General features: G+C 44.1%; 1 protein-coding gene across 8 annotated transcripts in view; it reads right to left on the bottom strand.

Moving 5' to 3' along the window:
- Nucleotides 1–4,596: 4,596 nt before the first annotated feature.
- Nucleotides 4,597–22,576, bottom strand: part of JADE1 (jade family PHD finger 1) — a 41,539-nt gene continuing 23,559 nt past the window's right edge. For 7 of the 8 annotated variants that reach the window (XM_053941531.1, XM_053941530.1, XM_053941533.1 and 4 more), the window contains exons 4-11: nt 19,327–19,484; nt 16,071–16,258; nt 12,722–12,933; nt 11,885–12,052; nt 10,641–10,757; nt 7,860–8,390; nt 6,173–6,290; nt 4,597–5,652 (exon numbers count right to left, since the gene is read on the bottom strand). In XM_053941531.1, the coding sequence (XP_053797506.1) occupies nt 4,751–5,652; nt 6,173–6,290; nt 7,860–8,390; nt 10,641–10,757; nt 11,885–12,052; nt 12,722–12,933; nt 16,071–16,258; nt 19,327–19,484 (2,394 nt within the window). In that variant the 3' untranslated portion in view covers nt 4,597–4,750. The remainder of the gene's footprint in view (nt 5,653–6,172; nt 6,291–7,859; nt 8,391–10,640; nt 10,758–11,884; nt 12,053–12,721; nt 12,934–16,070; nt 16,259–19,326; nt 19,485–22,576) is intronic. The other variant, XM_053941532.1, reaches the window with a different exon arrangement.

A 22,576-nucleotide genomic window follows, 5' to 3' on the forward strand; every position in this document is an offset into this window, starting at 1 on the left:
GGAACAATTTGAAGATCCTTTGTGAATTATAATTAGACTCATTACAGCATGAGTGCCAAAGAGTTGCTCTTTTGATGGTCAGTGTTTGAGCTGCACAATGCCTCTGTTGCCTTCCAGCGTGAAGAATTCAGTTTGGTTTGGTTTGATGCCCCTAAGGTGCAGGTAATAATGAAAATGCTGCTGTGGTTACTCAGTTTATTCCTAAGCTCTAATCTTCCTGCAGCTGTGCTTTTTATTCTTAATATACTTAATATTCTTCTTAATATTTCTTCTTAATAAAATAATTTCTTAGTTATTTTACAGTTCCTTGCTTTTCTGTTAGTCTGCTCCCTTGGCTTGGATGTATCTGGGAACTTCCATTCTCTTACTTCAATTTGCACAAAAGTGAAGTCATCCAGCCTTTATACCTTTTGAAATAGTGGGTTTCAGTTGTACAGATGCCAAGATGTGGGAATCCTCATGTATATGGGGTTTTTTTGGTAGTTGAGACATGTCATGGCTATCATTATACAATTACAGCCAAACTCCATTTTCTCTTTTTATGTATATTACAGGCATTCAGTAGGTGTTTAACTGATTTTGGAAGTGTTCACATCTTGGCCTTAAGTTACATAATTGCTTGTCCTTCCACTTAAATGTGAAGAGTGCAGTTCTGGTTTCTAACCTCTCATTCAGCTGCTGGGTAGTGCTTGCCCAGTGCTTGATGGAAGTGTCTCATTTGGATTAATAAACCTGTGTGTCCATGGCAGTGGATCTTCACCATATTTGCATTTTAGAGGACGGAGCCGGGCTGATCCCCCTGTGGAAGCAGGACTTTGGGCTGCCTCCTGAAATCTTGGCTGTTTAGGTAGAGCCTGCAAGATGGATACACCCTTAGAAACAACTCCTGCTTCCTGCAGTGAAAGCCACTAGTTCCTACAGTTGTTGCTTTTTCTTTTTGATAGATGCCTCTATCCACTGCAATCTCTAAATCTCAGTTTTGGTTAAAAGATGTTGAAGATTCTCCAAAACAACATGGATACATTTTTCAGAAGCTCCAAGCAGCTGTTTGGGTGAGATTTTCATCAATCAGCAGAGTGATACAGAGGCAGGCAAGTACCAGGCACCTTGTTTCCATTTGCATAATGCACAGCTGAGATGATGACAGGCCACCTGGAAGATTTTGTGTGAACCATTAATCCCCTCCACTCTTCAAAGGCAGGCTCTGGCTGTGAAGTGAAACCTCGCTGTGGAAGGGGCAGGCACTTCTCAGATTTGGGTATTTGTTCCTGGAAGCACAGGGCACCTGCATGCTTCCCTGTTAATTATGAGTATATTCATTTCACCTTGGGGTGCAACTCCTATGTGGTGGCTGTTTGCCAGAACAGGAGCTGCAGGGATTGACACAAGCACCTCATGGTGAAGGGAAGGGGCAGGAGAGCAACTCCAGCAGATGACACAGGAAAGGAAAAGGTTTCTGTCCTGGTCTGCCTTGTAGCACCATGAACAGGAATGTGGTGACAAGGAGCTCATCATACACCCACCTCCTCCTTTCATTTCCCTGAGGTGGCTAGAGGAGGCTGCTCCCAAATTAGGAGGTCTTTTTTTCCCCAAGATGGATTGCTCAGGGTGTCCTTTCACAGCCTTGCCTTGCTTTTTCTTGCTCAGCACCAAGTCCATTCTGTATTTCTGTATCTGGAGTTTAGAGGAATCCTTATCTCCTGGAAATCCTACTATACAAGAAAGTGTTCTCTCAGTAATACATGATCCCAGCCAGTTCAGAGTGTGAATGAACTTTCAGCCTGATTATCCCAAAGATCCACAGGTTCAAACCTCATGTTCCTTTTCCAGTGGGACACATACAGACATCTTTTGCAAGGACATCCTCTATCTACAAATGTAAATGGTTTGAGGCAAGCAACATCTCTGTGAGGATACCAAGGGCAAAACCACACAGTGTGCTGTTGATGGGATGGGCACAGCTGTCAGTAACAAAGCAGTCCTGAAAAAACACCTTAAAAATTTACAGAATCTTGCAGCTGCAGTGTGAATGGTGATACCTGTACTAACCCATGAAAGCTGTTCAGACCATTGCAGTGAAGTGTTTTTGTAAGAAACCAAATACAAATACAGGGAGGTCTAAGCCACTGCTGGCAAGCATACTGCAAAAATGTACAGCATTTATTCACATACAGACAAAAGGCACAATTCTACGGAATATTTTAACAAAAAATACAGCTGTTTCAACTAGGTCTTTAGAAATACTTCAAAAAAGGGAGAAAATAAATACAGGATTGGGCCATGTAATATAAAATAGTCATCTCTACATATCCTTTTTTATTTCTGTTTCTCTTCATGCACCTTTTTTTTAATTAATTTCAGCTGAATGGACACCAAAGCTAGGCACATAGTGAAAAATCTGTACAAGTTTTACAAATGTCATCACAATTGTCTCAAACTTCTGAAATCAAGATTTGTACACGACATGAACCCTTCATTTAGATCTGTGTGAGTTTATAACCTAACAAATGGCATTCCAGGAAACTCTACAGACGTTCAGCTAGCCTACGGTTGGACAGAACACACGGATCATATCAAAGATCTCTTGGTCAGTCAGCACATGGAAAGGTCACGCTTTGAAACAGAAATCCAGCAAATCCCAGTAAAACATGGGGTGGGTTTGTCACGGCAGTACCTGCAACACCTCTTGCTGAGGGCTAAGCACACGGACAAAACTAACCTACAGAGCTGGTCGTACCACAGCCTTTTTTGGTTTGGGGTCAGCTCCACTGGAAACCTCACAAAGCTTTCTGCCCTCAGTGCCAGGGGACAAAGCAGCTAAGGCATTCACTCTGCACAACATAAGTGTTCATGATATAGTGCAAATTAACAAGGTACCTCTGTCCAAAGGGTGTGGGGTTAAAGGTTTACTCATAATCCAAATTTAGGGTATTCCATCTATGGCTTGACAATTCCTGTGTGGTCATGAGCTTCTTTCTTACAGAAAATACCAGTGTCTGTCTGGAGAATGGTGCTGGATGTTGAGTAGAACTTACTGGCCTTTTCTCTGTCTTCTGATTATACTCTGAAGACATCCCAAGAGTGACTGTGTAACCTCAGTCACCAATGCCCTACCTGACTATCACCTCTGTACATCATACATTATTCTTGGGACCAGCAACAGGATTTTGAAAGTGTATCATCTTACATAAAATTCCCCTTCCTCAAAAGGTTAAGACTTCTGAGTTTTAAAACAGGGATGCATTCTGGTGAAATATTTAATTGCTAATGTTAACTTGCATAGCAAGATAGGGTGTTAAGCCTTTTTTATTTTCTGATTGAATCCTCAGTCCTGTGGCAGAGAAATTCTGTGTTGTCAGTGTTCCCTCCTCGGGAGGCAAGGGTCAGGCATTCCAAGGTGAGTGGATGCCATAACAGCAGGCTGGGAGTGGGAAAGGGGAGGAGAAGGAGGTTCTTTATGCCTGTCTCTCTGTTAACGCATCACTGCTACAACTTCTTCTCCAGTACATACCTCTCCTACATCTATGAAAAATTCCAAAATGTACAGGCTCCTAATGCTCCACTGCGATGTGTACACTCTACTCAGTACAAAACAGTATCCTCACAACCTTTTCATATTATTGCTCACAGCTTACTCATTATTGCCACTTGCATTTATTAAAAAAGTACACAGTCAGAATACAAGTTCCCTTTTCCATCAAATCTAATCCTTAATAGAACGAAATAGTTTTTTCTTTGCTTGACTGTAAAGAGCTAATCACAATGTATTGCCTTTGTGTTTTACCCTATTTAAAAATATATATTCGTGTCCATTTTTAAAGCAACCTTTTAGTGTCATAAGCCTGACTCTCCCAGTACATATCATTAGTGCATCTGTGGTGGCCTTCGGTAAACCCTCCTGCCTAGTGCCATAGAAAACTTCTGTCTGGAATTGTCATCACACTCCCGAAGGCAGGTGCCTGACTATGGGTGACAGGTTATTCCACGGAGTGCTGGAACCCCCAAACCTGCCCTTTGCTCAGAACTGAGCCATTTGGGAACATCCTTTGTGTCAGTCCCAATCTTTCAAGCCCTGCCCTGTCCCTTCCTCCTCCTCCAGTGGCTGTGCCTGGTCATCATTTACATGTAAACTCTGGAGCATAGGGAGGGGTTTGAGCTGCCACCTGTGCTCAAACTGAACACAACAGAACGCATTCTGCAAAGAGAGGAGAAAGAGCTTCCCCTGCCCAGGGATGGGGAGCATTTCTAATGGGACTTACCAGTGCAGTGCAGTATGGTCTAACAACCATCTTCCATTCAATACACACGAGTTAAATTAAGAGCTTGTGCTTTTCCAGAAGTCAGGGGAAGGGAGTAAAAGCTTCAGTGCCTTTTAGCTAGAAGGGATGAATACAGCCTGATTCCTCCTACCCTCCCCAGCCCCTTTTAAAAGATTTTTGTGAGTTGTGTGCATCCCAACTCCTGTTTTAGCAGTGATGTCATTTTTCTGCTTACTCAAAAAAGTTGCAAATAAGGGAGATTCAAACTTCTCACAGAAATGGAGAGGGTGAGGGGGTGTGGATGGGGCAGAGGAAAAAAAAACAAAACAAAACCAAAGAGCTTAAAACAGCTTTAAGTGCATGTAAACATACTTGTACAACTCAGAAAAAATGGGCTTTTTCTGCCTGTAGCTCCAAGAATGCTCTTCTCTCACACCACGGTGGAGTTGGCTTGTAGGCAGTGACTCTAGTGCCCCCATCCCTGTGTCCAGTCAGGTTGCCAGGATGCTCCTCCGAATAATGTCCGTCCTCCTGCCGATGCTGCTGCTGGGACTGAGCCTCTGCTGCCTGCACTTCTTCTCAGCCACTTCCGTCTCCGAGTCGCTCATTTCGGCGTCGGGGACGTAGCCATCGTTCTCACTGTCAGGCTTTAACTTGCTTTTCGTCCTGTCCTTGGCTGGAACTCTGCCCACACCCAGGTAGGGGTAGCCAGAGTTCTGGCGGCAGGCCTCCTCCACGCTCTCCCCCTGCTGCTGCCTCTCCCCCTTCTTTGGAATTCGGAATCCGCCCCAGTTTTTCCCGGGGCTCGTGGGCGTGGTAGGCACTTTAACTACTGTCTGATTAGAGTTTACTTTGCCCAGACCCCCGTTACATTTAGGCACTATATCCCTCCGAGTGCCAGGCGCTGACCTACCACCGGAGTGGTTCACAGCCCTTTTGTTTTCCAGTTGCCTCTGAGAGAGTTCCGTGGGTCTCAGCGGTTTGTGGTTGTGTTTAGAAGTCTTTTCCTTCAGCTCTGCCTTCGCCACCTCGCACTGCGGGCGATTGTCTCTTCTCTTCCTGTGCTCTGGTAGAACGGCGCCGTTTTTCTGCTGCGCTGATACAATCCGCGTCTCAGCAAAGGGCTTGTCAAAATTTAAAAAGCTGCCTGGAGCTGCGCCTCCTTCCCTCGGGCTGGGCTGCCTCAGCAGGGATTTGCTGTCGTTCCCAGACCTGTCTCTTACCCTGTCTCTCTTGTGGGGTTTTTTCAAGGAGTGGGCCAGAGATGTGCCCATCTGCTTCCTGAAGAACGCAGAATGCCACTTCAGGTCCTCGATCTTGGGGGCATTGGGGCCCAGAGACGGGCTGTTGAACAGCACCGTGTTTTCCATGGAAGAGAATGAGGAAGGCACACCTGCATGGAAGCAAACAAAGTTCAAGCCAAGCAATCCCATAGCTGTGTAGATAAATACCAGTTTATCAATGTACCTGTTTTAACTCCGCTCCTTGTGCCTGACGTGTTCACATCAGAAATGGGTATTTGGCTGCCTGTCCTGCACTTTTAGGTCACAACTCTGTGGCTATGTAATGGTTTCACAACATCCTGCTAGTTTGGTTTTATCTTACTCTACTTGTGCCTAATTACACTTGTAGTAAACACAAGTCCTAGCACTCCTCTGTCCACTAAGACAAAGACACTCCTCAGAGACAGAGGCAAAAAGCAACCAGCAAGCCGATCTCACTGATGCCATCTAAAATATGGTTTATTAGTTACTCAATAGTTCAAGGATAATCTGGCCACTGCAGTAATTTTGAAGGTATTAATCTTTCTGAAGAATGAAATGAGAACAAATGAGGCCCTGTTTGTCCTTCACAGCCTCTAAGCAAACCTTGTCCCTGTGCTCTAACATGAGGAAGGGAACACTGAGGCATACCTGAAACTCTTTCTTGTTCCAACTGCTTTGTGTAGCTGTTGAATATCTGTTCCTGAACTTTGCAAACAGATCTCTTGATTTTTTCTCTCCGCGTCACCATGTAAGTGAGGTTACGCACCTGGAAGACAGCAAGGGGATGGGTTTTACAGGAATTGTATTCCCAGGATATTGTCCTATCTGTGCTTTGAATTAATTCAGCTGGAGTACTATATCCCATTTAAACAAATGGTGTACAATTAAAATTTAAACCATTCCAATTTAAACTATTTAAATTTAACCACCTTCAACACAATTCTTAGAGAACAGTCTATTTAACTGACAAATTACCTGCTGAATTGACAGGCAATTTAATTGACAGTTTATTCCATCAGATTTGGAGAACCACAGCACAGAAGTAACTTCTACAAACACTTGAGTCACAGACACACGAAATCTAGGGAAATGTTGGAAATCCTTGAAAGTACTCAGTATTAAATACTTCCCAGATGAGGGAATGATTGAGAAGTACAGGTGGATGATTCTAATGCTCCTCTCTCAGTACAGGGTGGTGCCCTGTGAATTACAGTCTTATGGCCTGATCTGTGTGTGGTTTTGCTTTGTTTTCCTTTTTTAAAATTCAAATTATCTTGAATGTGCAATGAGTGGGAACAGAGTAGTAAAACGTTAAAAATATTACTAAAATCACATATCCTGTTTGACATCACATTTAGATATGGAAAAGATACACACAGAATAATTTAAGATCCAGGTAACATAGTTACAAACTCTAATTATTTAGCTCATCAAAGAGAAGATGACAAGAAAGCTTGAGCACATGGAGCAGGAATAAAAGATCCCAGGTAACAGCTAGGATCTGGGCCATCTGAACAGCTACAGAAGGGCCATGGGCTGGAGTTGAAACTAGGAGAAAAATCAAAAGAAAAACTACAGCAATTCATTTTAAGAGTAATTAGGCATCAGGATCCTTTACAAAGGATGCAGTACATCCATGAGAACCTGCTGTCCTGATTTAGAAATTAGACCATATTTTCAAAGAAAGGCTCTGGTTCACCTACAGTTTACTGAGGTAGGACCTCCTGAGCCAGCTTTCATCAATGGCCTACATGAGCCACGTGCTGTAGGGACATGAAAAACTAATTTCAGTGTTCTTTCTGGCTCTAAGAGCTCTTAACCCAAAAAGAAAAGAATTCAGGATCAGATGAACTTATTGAAAGACCAAACTGATCCTACAGAACTGTTCTTCAAACATCATTTACCTCCCAAACCTACACAGATAGTCCAGGGCAACATCATCCTACTCTGGAATGCCAATGAAAAACAGATCTGCTGCAAAACAAGCTAAGTTTCATCATCCTTTTCACTGGGTGAAAGGAGCATGGAAAGCCCTTAAAGGCTGAAAAGGCTTCAGCTGGGGGCTGCAATACAGTCCACAGCCATCAGAGTTAATCAGTAAAAAGGCACAAGCAAAAACACGACAGTCCAGTTGCAGGTGATTGAATGCTACACGCCAAGACCTGCTGGCCCCGTGACTGACCTCTGTGTGCAAAGGGCAATTGCTGTGCTCTGGAGAAATTTAGTGTTAATGGCCTTGCCTGACAGCACAGCTGTGAGCTGAGCTGCAGCTCGGGGTGAGCACAGTTTGGGAACTCAGCAAACTGTGGCCAGCACAGGCAGTGCCAGGGCTTACCCGCTCCAGGTCCTGCCGGAGGTGTGTGAAGAGCTGCAGCCTCCTGAACAGAACATCCTGCTCCCGTTTAGCCAGATTGTCCTCCTCATCCTTCTTTGGGGTAATCAAAGGCTTATTGAAATTGGATTTCCTCTTCAGTTTCCAGTACTGGTAAAGGAATTCCACCGATTCCTCAGGCAGCCGCAGCACTTTGGCCACTTCCAAAGACTCAACAAATGTGTAGAACTCGTCCTCCAGCTGCTGGAGCTTCTGCTTGCGGAGGCTGACCCTGTGGGCCTCATCCTGGTTTTGATCCATGGTGTGGAAAGGGTCCATGTGGGCAGGAAGGGAGGTGTCCTGAATCCCGTTCCTGTTCTCCTGATCTGGGCTTTCACTCAAAGTCTCAGCATCCGCTTTCTTGGTGGAGCTGTGCTTGGGACAGTAGGACTTGAACTTCACCTCGTCGTTCTCTGCCAAGATGGTCTTCATCTCCAAGCCACGGTCAAACGCACAGGTGACATGAAAGGCTGTTCTGCAGTTTTTCACTGAGCACTAGAGAAAATAAATTACAATTAACCAAATAAATATAAAAGTTAAGAATCCACACTGCCTAAGACTGTTGGAGAAGTCAGGGCTTCTTTGGAAGAAGAACCATGTCTTCGTGCTCTGCTTCTAAGCTGCACATACTTCCTTGCTCTCTTTAATTAGGGTTATGACTTCGTGCTTCCAGGCCAGGCAAGGATCAAGTGGCCCAGAGGGACAGGAGTGTTTAACCCCTCCTGTAGCCCCACCACACTATTCCATGCAAAAAAAGCCACAAGAGGAACATTCCCACTGACACCAGAGCCACCATTACCAAAGTAAAGTACAGCACCATTACCAAAGTAAAGTGTTCCCCTTTGGAATGTGCCAGCACAAGGGGGAAAATAAGAAACATCGTGGTGGCTCCAGGCCAATCTGAGACTTAATTAAAAGTCTTTCCCAGCACCTGGACCCATGCTATCCAAAAAGCCTCAACCAAAGGGATTTTTTTTCCCCCTTTATCCCAATTTTATAATGTCAAATATTAAATCACTGTCAACAATTACTTCATTTCACAGCCTTCACTTCACCTTGGAGAGGAGGAGAACAGGAAATTCAAATGCTGTAATTTTTCTTCCTACTTAGTGAACCCAGCCATCATAGAGTGATGGGCACTAGTTCAGCTGATTTAGCACTTCATTTCCATTATATCTAATTTCCTTTTGCAAAATGCTATCATACATAGCACCAGCCACCAGCTGAAAGGTTTAAATACATATAAATATTTGGACCCACTCACACCTCTGGTGAACAGGATTTGAAGTGGAAAAGAGCATTAGTGCTCCTAACTAGGAAACAAAACTATGTTTAACCCAAGCCACCGACCCTGAAAGAGCAACACAGTGCACTGGGATGTTTATACAGTGCTTTGTAAAGAAGCCAAATCTTTCTCCCCTCTGGGTTTTCCTGCTCAGGTTGACTCAGCAGCCAGATGGCTTATAAAGGTATGGCAGGGTTTAAACTGCGCAGGTTTCAAATGAGCAGTTTTTAATAAAAGCAGCATATAAAAGGAATTAAAAAATACCAAAGGATCTTTTGCCCTTTCCTCTCCTACTAACAAACAGGCCAGGAGCATCCCAACTGGAACACTGGGAAGTACAGAGAAGTACTTTAGCCATAATTAGCTCTTACTGCAGCTCATATTTTGTTGGGAGAAGAGGGGAAACCTGTCTCACCGGGAGGAAATCTGCTGAACCTGGGGGAATATGCAGCCTTGCTTTTCCCAGCTTATTGCAGCTGTTCCCTGACCAGCCTGACACACACTTCCAGCTGCCACTTTCCCTAATTGTTGTGCACATAACAGAATGTGGCCTGGAGAACAGACAAAAACAGCTTCAGCTACGTAACAGCAGCCAAGAGGAAGCGGATGGCTCTGCAAGGAGGGATTATGGTTGCAAATTTATATGCTGTGGACAGATTTATTTTCTCTAGTTAACACTTACTATTTCATACATTCCTCACGTGGAAGTGGACTGTGATAGGTTTCACTGGAACTACTGCTGCGTTGCTGATTTACAGCTCTTCCTGGCAGCCTCAATCAAATAACTTGGGGCAGAGGAGAAAATGGAAATGGATATAAAGTCATTTCAAAGTAGTGTAGGACTTGAGCCATTTTTGTGTCTTAATGCTGGTCTGACCACCATGGATCCTGTAACACCAGGCTAGCCCCAGAAGAAAGAGCTCTACCTCAGCCCCCTTATGAGACTGTCGTATCATCCCTCTCTGTCTCGGGGAGCTTCCTGAGGATTATTTTGCTGCTGGAAGTGCTCTGAGGATGAGGAGCATCACCACAATGCTAAGCTACATCTTACTGTCTTTTTCTACACAAGCACAACACTGCCCCAAATGGGTCATCTGTCCTTACACTCCATCATTATTTATTCTCAAGTAAAGGAGATCAACATCTTCTCTGCGGTCCCGGTGTCTCCTCTTTCAAAAATCTGAGGTTTGGTAATATGTTTTCTCAGTCTTTATAGATTTTTAATTTTTTCTTAAAAGGATTTTTTAACATTTCTGAATGGTTTTCCACTGTAAAGAATCTACAGGTGCTTCCAGCTAACAACCCAAAATAAATAAGCATGTGAAACAACACTGCCCAGTGTAAAATGCTCAGTGCAGATCAGGTCAGTTATGTCCATAGTAACAATGAGCAACACATTTTGCTATCTACTAAAAACTGACAAAAGAAAACACCTGTGGTTATTTGTGTAGTTAAATTACCTGTATAGAAGCTCCAACTTTTTCATTACAAAGGCTGCACACCAGTGCCCACCTACTGCTGGGAATGTGGGAAACTTTTGTGATGGGCTCCATTTTTTCGGGGCTTCCAATGCTCACCTAAGAGAAAAATGGGCAAAAAACTGGAGTGACTATGACACTGTTAACTGAAAAAGGAAACAATTTTATTAAAGAAATCAAATTCCTTGTGTGTTTATGTAACTTAGTGTGTCCCAAATTTCTCAGTTTATCAGGATTTAATTTTTTTTTTAAAAAAAGAAACAGTTTCTCACTTTGTGAACAAACCAACCAGTTTCAAGCTGAAGCCCACCAATTTAAGATTATTATACAGGATGAATACTTTGACTATGAGAACCCACAGGACTTCTGTCAGATTCAAATTTTCCTGATTCACCTTTAATGTTCTGTTTACAAAGTGAAATGGTATTTGGTGTCCTTGTTAAATGAGCTTTGCCAGCAGCAAAGGTCTCATTTTCCAAGGCCTAATTCTGATTGACAAAGGGGATTTAATTAGTTTCTTTACAGGTGAAGCATCATCCCCTGCCAGACTTTTTACCTAACCAAGACACTTTTATGCTTCATTTCGAAGTTGAACAATGCTTTAAGGAGGTTTTTTCTCTCCCAGAATCCCAGGACCAGCACCTGTGGAGTCTTTGCTTCTTTTTTGCCAGGGTTGGGATTAAATGTGAGAGACGGTATTTCTTGTTTGACTCAGATGTTTATTAGTTTTTATCTATATTACAGTCTCACAAACAGTGAGTTCCAGCACTTCACTCTAACAAACTAAAAATGGAGCCATATTTCTGTCTCTACAAGGCTTTTAAGGCTAAATTTATTAAGAAATGACACCTAAATTATTTTTACTTTTAACCAAATAACTAATCACTTGAAGTCCATAATGTGGACTTTTCTGTCCAATTACACAATACCACCCAAACCCATGAAGAAGAAGGTGAAGAAGGATTGGCCTCTGCCCTTAAATGTCCATCTTGCTTTATATATATTACTATATTCTAAAACCTTAAACTCTTTAAGTTTTCCACCATGTGATATTACACACTTCTATTCAAACTCCACACTCATAATCCCAGTTCCATCATTCCATTTTGGAAGCCTTCTCCACGGCCTCAGGTCAAATGCAGTGTTCTCTTGGGGGTCAGTGCCTGTCAGCACAGAAAGTCTACAATTCTCAGCAGCCAGGGTTCCAAGCAGCAAGCAGCACCCACCTCTGGAATCCAGAGAGCACAGCTGACGTGCACCCACTTGGTGCCGCTCCGGGTGGGCTTCATGGCGCCGCCCTTCTTGGGGCACAGCAGGCACTTGGGCCGGACGCCCAGCGCGCAGGTCCGGCACAGCCAGCTGCCCTCGGGCACCTTCAGGATCCCATAGCACGCCTGTGTCCCCACAAGCAGCGGGGGCAAAGAGAGCAGAGCAAACACCACAGTGTTTCTTTGATTACATACAGCCTTGCCCAACTCTCCAAGTTATTTTTACTCAGAGAGAAAAGTGCAGGATAGCAAATAATTAAGAGCATGTTTTTCAGAAGACTGCATCTTTACGGAGCCCTCTATCCCAAGTACTATCAGCTCTAATGCACTTAAGTTGCAGGCTTGATGTGGTTAGAGAAACCCTACAGGTCTCAAAATACCAGCTTTGCTCTGTGTATCTTGTGGGATAGTCATTTGTACTTAGAGCTGTCACAGGCCTAGTCCTTTATCATTAGTACAAAAGCAGTTAAGTAACACATGCCAGAAAATGTGTTTCCTGCTCACCAGACAAGTTTTTCCAAACACTGAATGACAATAGAAACTTGTTAAAGCTGGGAAGGAAGGACAGGCTGATGGGAAGGCACCTGCCAGCGAAGGAAGCATCCATGGAAACAGATAGGCTAAAACTGTATCTCTCTTCTTTTGTGTTAAGAAAACTTCTGAACTACCACAGAAAGGTGTCACACAGTAGTGCTTCCTTAGCACAGCTCTCTGGAATAAACCCGACCTGTGTCCCTACTGATTGCCCTTTTGGAAAAGTTTCTGTTACCACCTAGCACCCTGCTGCTGCCATACCTGGTGCACACAAATATTGCATTTGTCACAGAACACCATTTCATTGCCATCCTCTCCGTCTGGAGACTGACAGACGTCACAGACAACATCCTCATCGTATTCAATCCCTAGCCCTTCCTCCGTCTCGATGGCGTGGTTCATGTTATCGTAGCAGCGCTGCTCAAATTCCTCCATCACCCTTTCCATGGTGTACTCATCCAGCTCCAGCATCCCTGCAAAAGAGGAGCTGTTCACATAGTTGAAGGAAAGAGTGATAACCATCACCACAAACAGCTCCCCCTTCTTTCTTAACAGCTGAGTAGACACAGCCAATCCCCACATAGACACATTTCATTCCTAGACAATCATGCCTGTTCCAGCATAAAGCAGGGAAACTGTAAAAAAAATGGCAAAGTTGTCTTGTAAGTGTACTAAACTAACAAAAGTGGAGTGTCCAAATCTTTCAAATTCTAGAAAAAACTTTCCAAGACTGATTCTGGCTTCCTGGTCTTGTTCTCATTTTTCCTTCTGGGACAGCACCATCTATGGCTTGTGCTCCAATTTTGCCACTCAAAGATGCTGACTCTTTGATGAAAGATTTGAAAGTATTTTGAACCAAAAGAGATGGAGCAGAGGGAGAAAATCAGTGACAAAATCTGCTATGATACTTGGAGGGAATCTGCAGTTTCTAACAACAGTTGTTGGTTTATCACAAGTTCCAGCCCAACAGGATGCAATCCCAACTGAGGTCTTATCAGACCCTACAACAATAAATTAATTGGTTTTAAAAAGTGAAAAACTGTAATAAATGCAACATCAAATCTGAGACAATAACTAAATGCAATATCTAATGTCAAATTTGCTCTTTTCCAACAGCATCCATCAGAAAATTATTCATGACACAGCTACAGACCCATTATGTTGTGGTATATTATAATTCAGAATTGTTTTGAAATTGAAAGGCCTCCTTTCTCAGGTAACTCCCCCAGTTTATATCCTGGGCATGACCTTCTATCATGTAGAATATCCCTTTGGTGAGTTTGGGTCACATGTCCTGACTGTACTCCCTCCCAGTTTCTTTTGCTCGCTTCCTCCCTGACAGAGCATGAAACAAAAAAGGAAAGAACAAGGGAAAAAAAGCCCCTGACTTAGGATAACCACAGACTTCAAAATATCAGTGTGTTATCAACACCATTCTCACTACAAATCCAAACCACAGCACTTGTAATAGCTACTGAGAAGAAATTAGCTCTATCCTAGTTGAAACCCAGGACCAAGAGGAGATGGCCATCTCAGGATGGATGTTTCAACAAGAAAACTCTCAGCTCTCCTGCGAAAAACTGAGCCAAAAATTCCACAACACAAAGAATAAAAAAACCTCTCTAGCTCCTCCAGATCAGAAGAGAAACACTCCACAAAAGTACTTCCAGCTTCCCTTACTGACAGGTCAATCCTTGCAGCAGGGATCAATGAATTCCATGCAACCCAAACTGAACAGCTGAAAAGTAGCAAGAGGGAACATCCAAAATACAGCTGATGAAAGGATTTTGCCCTGCAACCCAGACCTGCTGCACCAGCAAAGCAGATGATGGCAGGTTTTACACTTGCAACTGAATTCTATCTGCTCTCACTTTGTAAGTGGCCCTTAGAGATGTGACTGACTGCCTGTGCGTTTGCAAGGGTCACAGAAAGGGGAGCAGGGGCTGCAGCTCCTGTTCAGATGTTCACAGTCATTCTTTTACAGAACCACTGCATGTTCTCAGTACCTGAAGCACTCCTACAGAGATCAAAGAAAAAACAGGGAACTCATGGCCCCAGGGACACCGTAAGAAGTGCTCCAGGTGCAGATCAGGAAGTAGCTCACTTTTCAAATGCCCATTTGTAGTAGCTGTAGTGTGCAGTGTCTGACCAAGCACCCATGTACATGTTTCAAGACCGCCAGCATGCTGCCTGGTACTGACAGGAGCATTTCCTTCCCTCTGCATGCAGCAAAACTGAGTGGGTAACGATTTAGAGCAAACAAACTACAAGAAACTATACCAAAACATAAGATCCAACAAATTCTAGCTGTTCACTGTGCCATGTGCAGCATGTACTTTTAAAGGTTATGCTGGTGTAGCAGAATGGGGCTCCCTGCAGAGGTACAAATCTGCCCCTCTTGTGCTGCTCACAACCCACTATAGGAGCCCTTGTGTGGTTTTGGCAAAAAACAGATAGACTGGATAGAAGGATACCAAACGAACAATAAAAAGTACATTTTTCCCTTCAGGAAAGCCAAGGGAACTTGCTGCTGCTGTTCTCCTGAAGATAACTGGAAAGGTAACCTAAACTCTGGAATCGTAAAGTGAAATCCTCTAAGCCCAACACTAAACCTGAGCAGGGCTGATGTGAGATCTGGAAAAAAGGCCTGGATAAGAGACCAGGCCAAGACATCATTTGTTTCTTTCATGTGTTGGTTTAAAAAGGAGAAACAGAGTTATAAATGGTCATTTTGTGGTTTACCAGTTCTTCAGTCATGCCAGCTATGGGCTACAGCCAGGTAAAACATGTTTGACTAAACTGCAGCCCAAAGCAGGGAACTGCCACAGTGCCAAAACAAAAACCAAAGGTGTTCACCAACATGTCCAAAACCCCTTCCATCTGGCACAGCATTTTCCCGCAGCCAAACAATGTGGCAGAAGTTCTGTGCTGATTTACATCCTATTCAGTTCCACTGAGACCCTCTCCTGAAGCACTCACCTTACCAAGAAAATGTTCCAGTTTGCCCCCCTCCCCTGTCCTTTCTCTCACACAACCCATTCTGCAGAAAAGCTCCCCTTGTGACAGCTCTTCCTCTTGATTTGGAACTACAGCACACAGTCACAGTGAGGCTTGGGAGCTCCCTCCAATAAATCAGTGCAGGAATTCCTTCCTGTTCCACTCCTTGTGCCACTCATCTGGCACAGATTCTCTAAACCTCCCAAACAACTTGTCTTGCCTTCTCTGCACTGAACACCACGAGCTAAAATGATGAGACAGATTTGTGCTGAAGACAAAAATAAATAAATAGGACTACCTGCAGAAACTACCTCAGTGGTCTCTCTGACGTTCCCTTTGAGAACCACGATGGAAAACTGGGAACTTTGTGAGATGGAAAGCAGCAGAGAAAACAACAAAATCTGTGGCCAGATTCTGACCAGATCTAAGCAGATACAACACAGGAGTTATGAAGGCATCTATCTTAGGGCTTAATCACATCAGCTCTGCTCATATGATTATTATCTCCTCATACCTCTACTACTTCTTCCCACTGCTGCTCTCCCTGAAATTATTCTTAAGATTGCCAGCTTTAAAAAGAAAAAGAAAAGGCAACAAATCCCTCATTGCTCACCCATTTCTTTGAATTCTTCATTGGCAAGTTGCAGCCATGCCACGTCCACATCGTTGAGGTCGTAGCGGCACATGCTGTCTGCCAGGGTTCGGATGTCCACGTAGCCCAGCTCCGGCGGCTCCGCGCCCGAGGACACGATGAATTTCCTGGGCCGCGTGAAGGTGACTGCTTTTGTCTCGGACACCACTCTGAAACATACAGGCAGGCATGAGGAGTGCTGAGAGGCTCAGCTCTAGAGAATTCAAAATGCTTTGCTCTAAGTGACTAACAACCACCAGCAGCAGCCACCTAACCATCCCAGCAACCACCTGGCACACTAAGGTGGGCAAACAGCTCCATGCACTTCAGAACTGAAGCACTGTTTGGTGGTATTGTAAGAACTGAATGGTGGTATTGTAAGAACTTGACTAGAGTTAAGAACTTAACTGGAGTTGTCTAGAAATCCAATTCATTGCCAGAATTCTAAATAAAATTAAATATTAGAGGACAGAGCTGTGCTTTCTCTTACCTGAAATTCACACTTGTTTAAAGACAAAGCAGGGACGCTCTATTTACATAGTAGCTGCCATATATACACGCATTAAACTATGTTTTAAGACTTTTTTTTAAATCAATCCATTTAACTAAAATACTAACCACAAGAACATTCAAGGAAAAAATAAGTATTTCTGTCTGTCTCAGTAGAGGACATTACCCTTTCTCTTAGTCAATAGCACACACTGAAATTGAGCTTGGATGAAACCTGCTTCACAACACAACCCTGGTCCCTCCAGGAGCAACAGGCCACACTGCCAAATGCCTGCCTCCTGCACTACCACTGGAGGTGATTTTTTTGGGGTGCTAGTGCCACAAGGGAGGAGATTGCACCACCCTGTGTTGCCACAACTCTCTGCTGGGAACAGCCTAAGCCCCACAAGAAGCAGGACAGCCACCACACCCCACTCTATTCTGCCCCCATCCAAGGTCCAACGTGTTAACTCCTAGCAGAAACCCTGATCTGCTGCTGCTGTATTTGCACAAACAGATCTCTGTAAATCCTCTACCTATCTCAGACTTGCACATCCCTCAAGCTTCCCTTCTTCTAGCTTATTTCAGACAATGAGAAATGGTGAGCAAGAGCCAAATGCTGAATTTGGAGCTTCTGAGGTGCTGTGAAAAATACAAATGTGAATGACCTTGCCAGCCTAACTGCACTGCCCAAGCTGTTTCTGGTCATATTGCAAAGACCACTGTGTCTTCACAGAGAATGTACTTTAAACTAGACACTTCTCTCCAAATCTTCTTTATCATAAATTCCTTCCAGAGTACCTCTCTGTGGAAATTGTAACCTCTGGGCAGCACCCTGCCACAGTAGTGGCACAGGAGAAACAAGCACAGTGAGTCTGACCTCAAACAACTCCCTTTCCTGGCTTTATTTCTGGGCTAGAAAGAAGTTAAAAAAAGGCAACCCTTAGTACACACTGAAAGCCATTGAGCTGAACTGTCATTCTGACCACATGTTTACAGTGAATCTCCACACAGCCTCACTCCTTTCTCATGCTCCTCTGCCCTCAGCAGTCACTACCTTTTATTCACTGTTATGTTCCTTACTAGCACCAGCTCCTTGTACAGCCTTGGCTCCTATCCTACACCAGCTATGATCTGTCTATTGCTTATTCCCCTTCCCTCCCAAAGTAAGGCTCAGAGCAGTTCCTGCACTCCAGCAGCACCAGGGCAGGGCTCTCCAAGGGTTTTGTGAGGGCGAGAACAATAATCAGGCACCAATGAGCCCCTCTGACCAGCAGGTGCTCAGTAGGACTACACAAGACAGCTCAGCAGAAAACAAGGAGTGGTGCCTGCTGTGCCAATACCTCCAGCTGTGGTGCCTTCTTTCCTTGTCTCTTACCATCTTAAATCTGGAGCAACATCTCTGTTGGCCTTTGGCAGAGAAGAGCTCTCTCCTAAGTGAGTACCTGGACCTGCTATAGCCACCAAAGCACCTCCGTGACAGACACAGAGCAGGGATCCCCTGGGAGGTTTTTCCTCTGCCCAAGTCCCCAGGTGTGTGGCCCTCCCACAGCCTTGGGAGATGCTGAACAGAGGAATCAGTGAGGAGCAGGCAATGTGAGTGCACATGTACTGGGGGTGTGTGTGCCTCTGCAGGGACTGGGAGTGTGGAACACCCCTGTTCCAGTCAGTGTGGAACAGGGAGAAGGTATGTCCCCATCTCCTACACTGCAGAGCAGAGAGCAAAATGCCAGGTTGTCCTTGGAGCTCCAGGTCCAATCCTTTAGAAGAAGGGGAGACAGGATTTCCCTGATGTGCAGGTTAGCCCCTCCTAGTGGGGCACTCTGCAGGTGGCTGCACAGAACAAAAACAACACTAACAAACCTTCCTGAGGCCCCCTTAATCCAAGGCTAAAGCTGACAGATAAAGACCTTACAAGAAGCAGTTAGTGTTCTATCATCACAAAATTTTTGCTCTGTAGCAAGGATTGAGCTGCTGTGGTCCCACCAGCACTGGTGGGTCCTTTGGTAATGCCTTATGGGCCAGCCTGGACTGACTCTAAGAGATCTAGAATGATTAAATGGCAAAAATCCTTGCTCTTATTTTCTCCAACCCCTACTAAGCATAAAATGGGCTGCAGCACACTGCTGTCCTTAGAACTGCAGTGTTTAATTTGAAACAGGAAATAGTATCTATGTGTAACAAACATGGCAAGGAAAATAAGGGATTTTTGGATAAGACCTAGAAAATCTCACATTATTTAGTTACGTGAACATCTGGAGGGTTCTTAAAACAGTTGAAATGTTGTACAATCAATTTCTTAGGTTAATAAAAGAAATCACAAAAAAATCCCTATGAAAACAAAATAAATGCTGTGTTTTCTCTAGCCCTTAAGCCTGGTTTGTCCAACTGTGCCTTGGAAAGAACCTATGGCTTGGAAATAAACACAGGGAACACCAGAGAAGGGCTCTTCCAGCAATGGTAAGTGAGCTCAAGTCTGCCTTAAAAATAGCAGCTTATTTTAAAGGTTCTCTTACCACACTCCCTTGCCAGAAACAGTTCTCTGACATTTGTGTTTGACATGGGCAGAACAGGCCTGACTCTTGACCTCTCTGACCATTCCAAAAGGCAAAGCAGGCTGCTCTTCATCTCTGAGAACCAAGACCTTCCTAGCTGGGCACTGTGCAATAAAGTTCAGGAAGCCAAGGCAATGTAGACATAAGCTGCTAGCACAAACGTGTGTATTTGTTCCCATTCCTCCAAATTATACCTGGCTACTGGTTCTGGGATGGTCCCTGGGCTAACTGGCACCTGAACTCCCTTTTCCCACTCCTGCCTCCATGGATCTGCCAGCACATAGTATTCATCAGGGTTCAGCTGGAAGGAGTCATGTAACTTCATGGCAGTGATCAGGTCCGTTCTGAACACCTGCAAAGAGAGTGACCAAGAGAGAAAAATAGAGACACTGACATTTGATATCGACACTCTACCATTCACAGCTTCAGGGTAACCATGGAGCACAGTGGGGAACAAGGTCACTGTACCACCAGTGCACTAGCCCAGCCCACTGCAGAACAGGGATTAGCTTCATGGCAAGGAAAGGGAAGGCTGAAGGCACAAACACTGATAGGATGCCTTCCACCTAACTGCACTACAGGTCCTGGAGCTCTCCTGCACTGGAGACTTGCTCTAAAAGGTGTTACCCACTTTCACCTCCATATTGGCCGCAATAAAAGCTGCAGGAGCTCTGAGTTGTAAAACAGCAGCACAAGGAAGATTCATTTTTGCTCCCCAGGCTTTTTGGATTTTTTTTTTTTTTAAATTATTGGAGCTCTGACTCATACCAAGACATTCTAGAAATTCCATGTGGTAGAAATCAAGGCGTGACTCCACCATGACCAGCAGCAAGAGGAAATTCTAAGAAGATGACTCTTTGTGCAAATACTTATAAAAATAACCCAAAAGATAAAAAAATAAGGCCCAAACTGGAATTCTGCTGGCAGCTCCCCCTTCAGTACAGGTATTTATTCAGTCACCTACAGACACCTCTGTGTCACAGTTGTAATTTTCCTTTGCCTTCGCAAAGGCATCCAGCTCTAAAGCCAGCAGGATGTTTGGCAACCTGTGGGCTAGCAGCCATGAACAAGTAGCCATGCTGTCTTCAACAAGCCACAGAATGAAATAAAAAGGGATTCACTCCCATGGCAGGCCTGCTGTGGCAGCTTCAGCCTGTTGGCATTACAGAAAGCCGAGTGCTGCTATCACAGGCATCCCAACTACAAGCCTGCACTTACTGACACAAGTTCCAGCCCTTCCCACCCCCTCCTCTCTCCAAAAGGCAAGGCCTTCCTCACCTCCACGACACTAATTTCTAACTACTCCATGCCTCATTCAAAGGAAAAGGTTAAAAAGCAACCAGGTGACAGAAGATTAGCACCACCAGGACAAGAAGACAACAGGTAGAGCTTTCTGCAGACTTCTCAGTCAGTGGTGGTCAGAACCAACATTCACAGAGCCCCACACTGCAGCTACATCAGAAAAAACTCTAGATTTTCAGGGCAGTGCTCCTAGACTCCCATATGAGGCTGCTAAGGGGGCAAAGTGACCCAAACCAATGGCCAAGCTGTCACCTCAGGCCCAGCCTGCTGCTGCAGAACCAGATGTGCACAGAGAGCTACCCAGGCAGCCACTTCCATCATCCACTACCCACACACCTGAAAAGCCCGGATTTTTGGGAAGTATTTTAGTGTATCTGATGGCCAATTACACTTCTGAGAATATTTTCAAGTGTGATTTTCCTTGCCACACTGCACATCTCAAAACCCTCCTATCTCCTGACACACATGTACTGTACCACTTCTGTCTACGTATGTTTCTGTTTCTACTCTGGTTTTGTCATTAAAATAGCATACAATCATGACATTTTTCTTAACACTTGTCTTCACGTGTTCAGAAAAAAAGCCAACATTAAAAAGTAAAGAAACTATTGCCATATGAAGAACGGGGTGAATGCTGGTAATGAAATATAATGAAATGTTTAAAACAATTAAATTACAAATCCTGTGAGGCTTCAATCAAGAAATGAAAAGTAAGCCACAAAGTAAATGGGCTCACAAAACAAACAAGTACAGCTGGCCAGGGGAATCTGCACTTTTAAGTGATTTGACTTAAAGCAATCAAAAGTCAAATTAAAAGGATACTAAAAATATAAAATGGGGCACAAACCTTGCTCAATCTCAGAGCCAAAATAACTCAGTGTCTGGATAAATTTGTCACAAAACTCCCTCAGAAGCAAAGCTAATGCAGCACCTGACAGCCAAGAAACTCCTTCCCAGGCCAGTGGCCCCATGACACCATTCTTTCTGCTCTAGCTGCTGATGCAATCAGAGTGCCTGGAGGAAAGCAGAGCTTACAGAAGTGCTGGCTCTCAGAAGCACTGAACACTTCAAAGCTAAAGGGTGAAACCCTGGCCACGCTGAAGTCAGTGGGAATTTTGCCACCAAGTTCAATGAGCCCAGGATTTCACCCGGGAAGTTTCCGAGTGTCGCTTTCCTGCCAGCGCACTTCTCCTGCTGTGGCGAGCAGGGACAACACGGGGGGGGAAAGGCTGTGGAGCAGAGCTAAAGGGAAGCACAAGAGAAGTTCATCCAGACTGAGAAAACATGAGAGAACAGCACAAAACTGCAAAGATTCTGACAGCAAAAGCAAGGTAAGGGAGAGAAGAAAACAGAAGCACACAAAAAAACCAACAGCAAGACTCCTAATTATCTCAGATGATTTCTTGATAGCCTTTCACGAGGTGGTTCTCAAAAGCAGGTATAAGGGGTTACTTCTAAGGGATGCACAAAAGGTAACTAAGGAAAACAAGCTCATTGATAACAAGAATAAATTCACCAGGGATCTCCACATGGGAAAAAAAAAAAAAGGTCTTTAATAGCCAACAATCAAAGGAGTTTGGAAACCACCAGTATTAGGCATAGTTCACACTGAACAATGAATGGCATTCTCCTTGTGAAAACTCTTCTCTGAGACTTAGGTACACTGTCATTAGCGAGATTAATAAAGCAGTTTTTCCTCAACACCACTCACTAATGTGTAAGGAATACCTGTCCTGGGCAAGTACAATAAATGAGAAATTCCATCTCCCAGAGCTAACCGTTTCTTTGCAGCTTCTACAAAGTCTGCAGTGTAGTATTTTACCTGAAGACAGGAAGATTCAGCAGGAACATTTCCAAAGAAATGGATCACATTTTGTGTGATACTAACAGCTGATCCAACCTGGAAAGTTCAAAGATTTTTATCTCCCCTGATAGCATTTTTTTAAAGCACTAGATGAGACAGGACTGTCAGGAAGTAGATTTCTAGTTTGACAAGCACTTTAGCAAAGATCACACACACCGAGTCGCAGTACAAACTATGAAATAAATGCACCTAATGTAAATTTCCACTGTTCACAAATCAAGCTGCAAATAAACCCCGATGCCTAAAATAGCTCAAGAAAGACTCTGCAGCTATGCTGA

The sequence above is a fragment of the Vidua chalybeata genome, chromosome 4 (genome assembly GCF_026979565.1).
Source record: "Vidua chalybeata isolate OUT-0048 chromosome 4, bVidCha1 merged haplotype, whole genome shotgun sequence".
Classification (NCBI taxonomy): domain Eukaryota; kingdom Metazoa; phylum Chordata; class Aves; order Passeriformes; family Viduidae; genus Vidua; species Vidua chalybeata.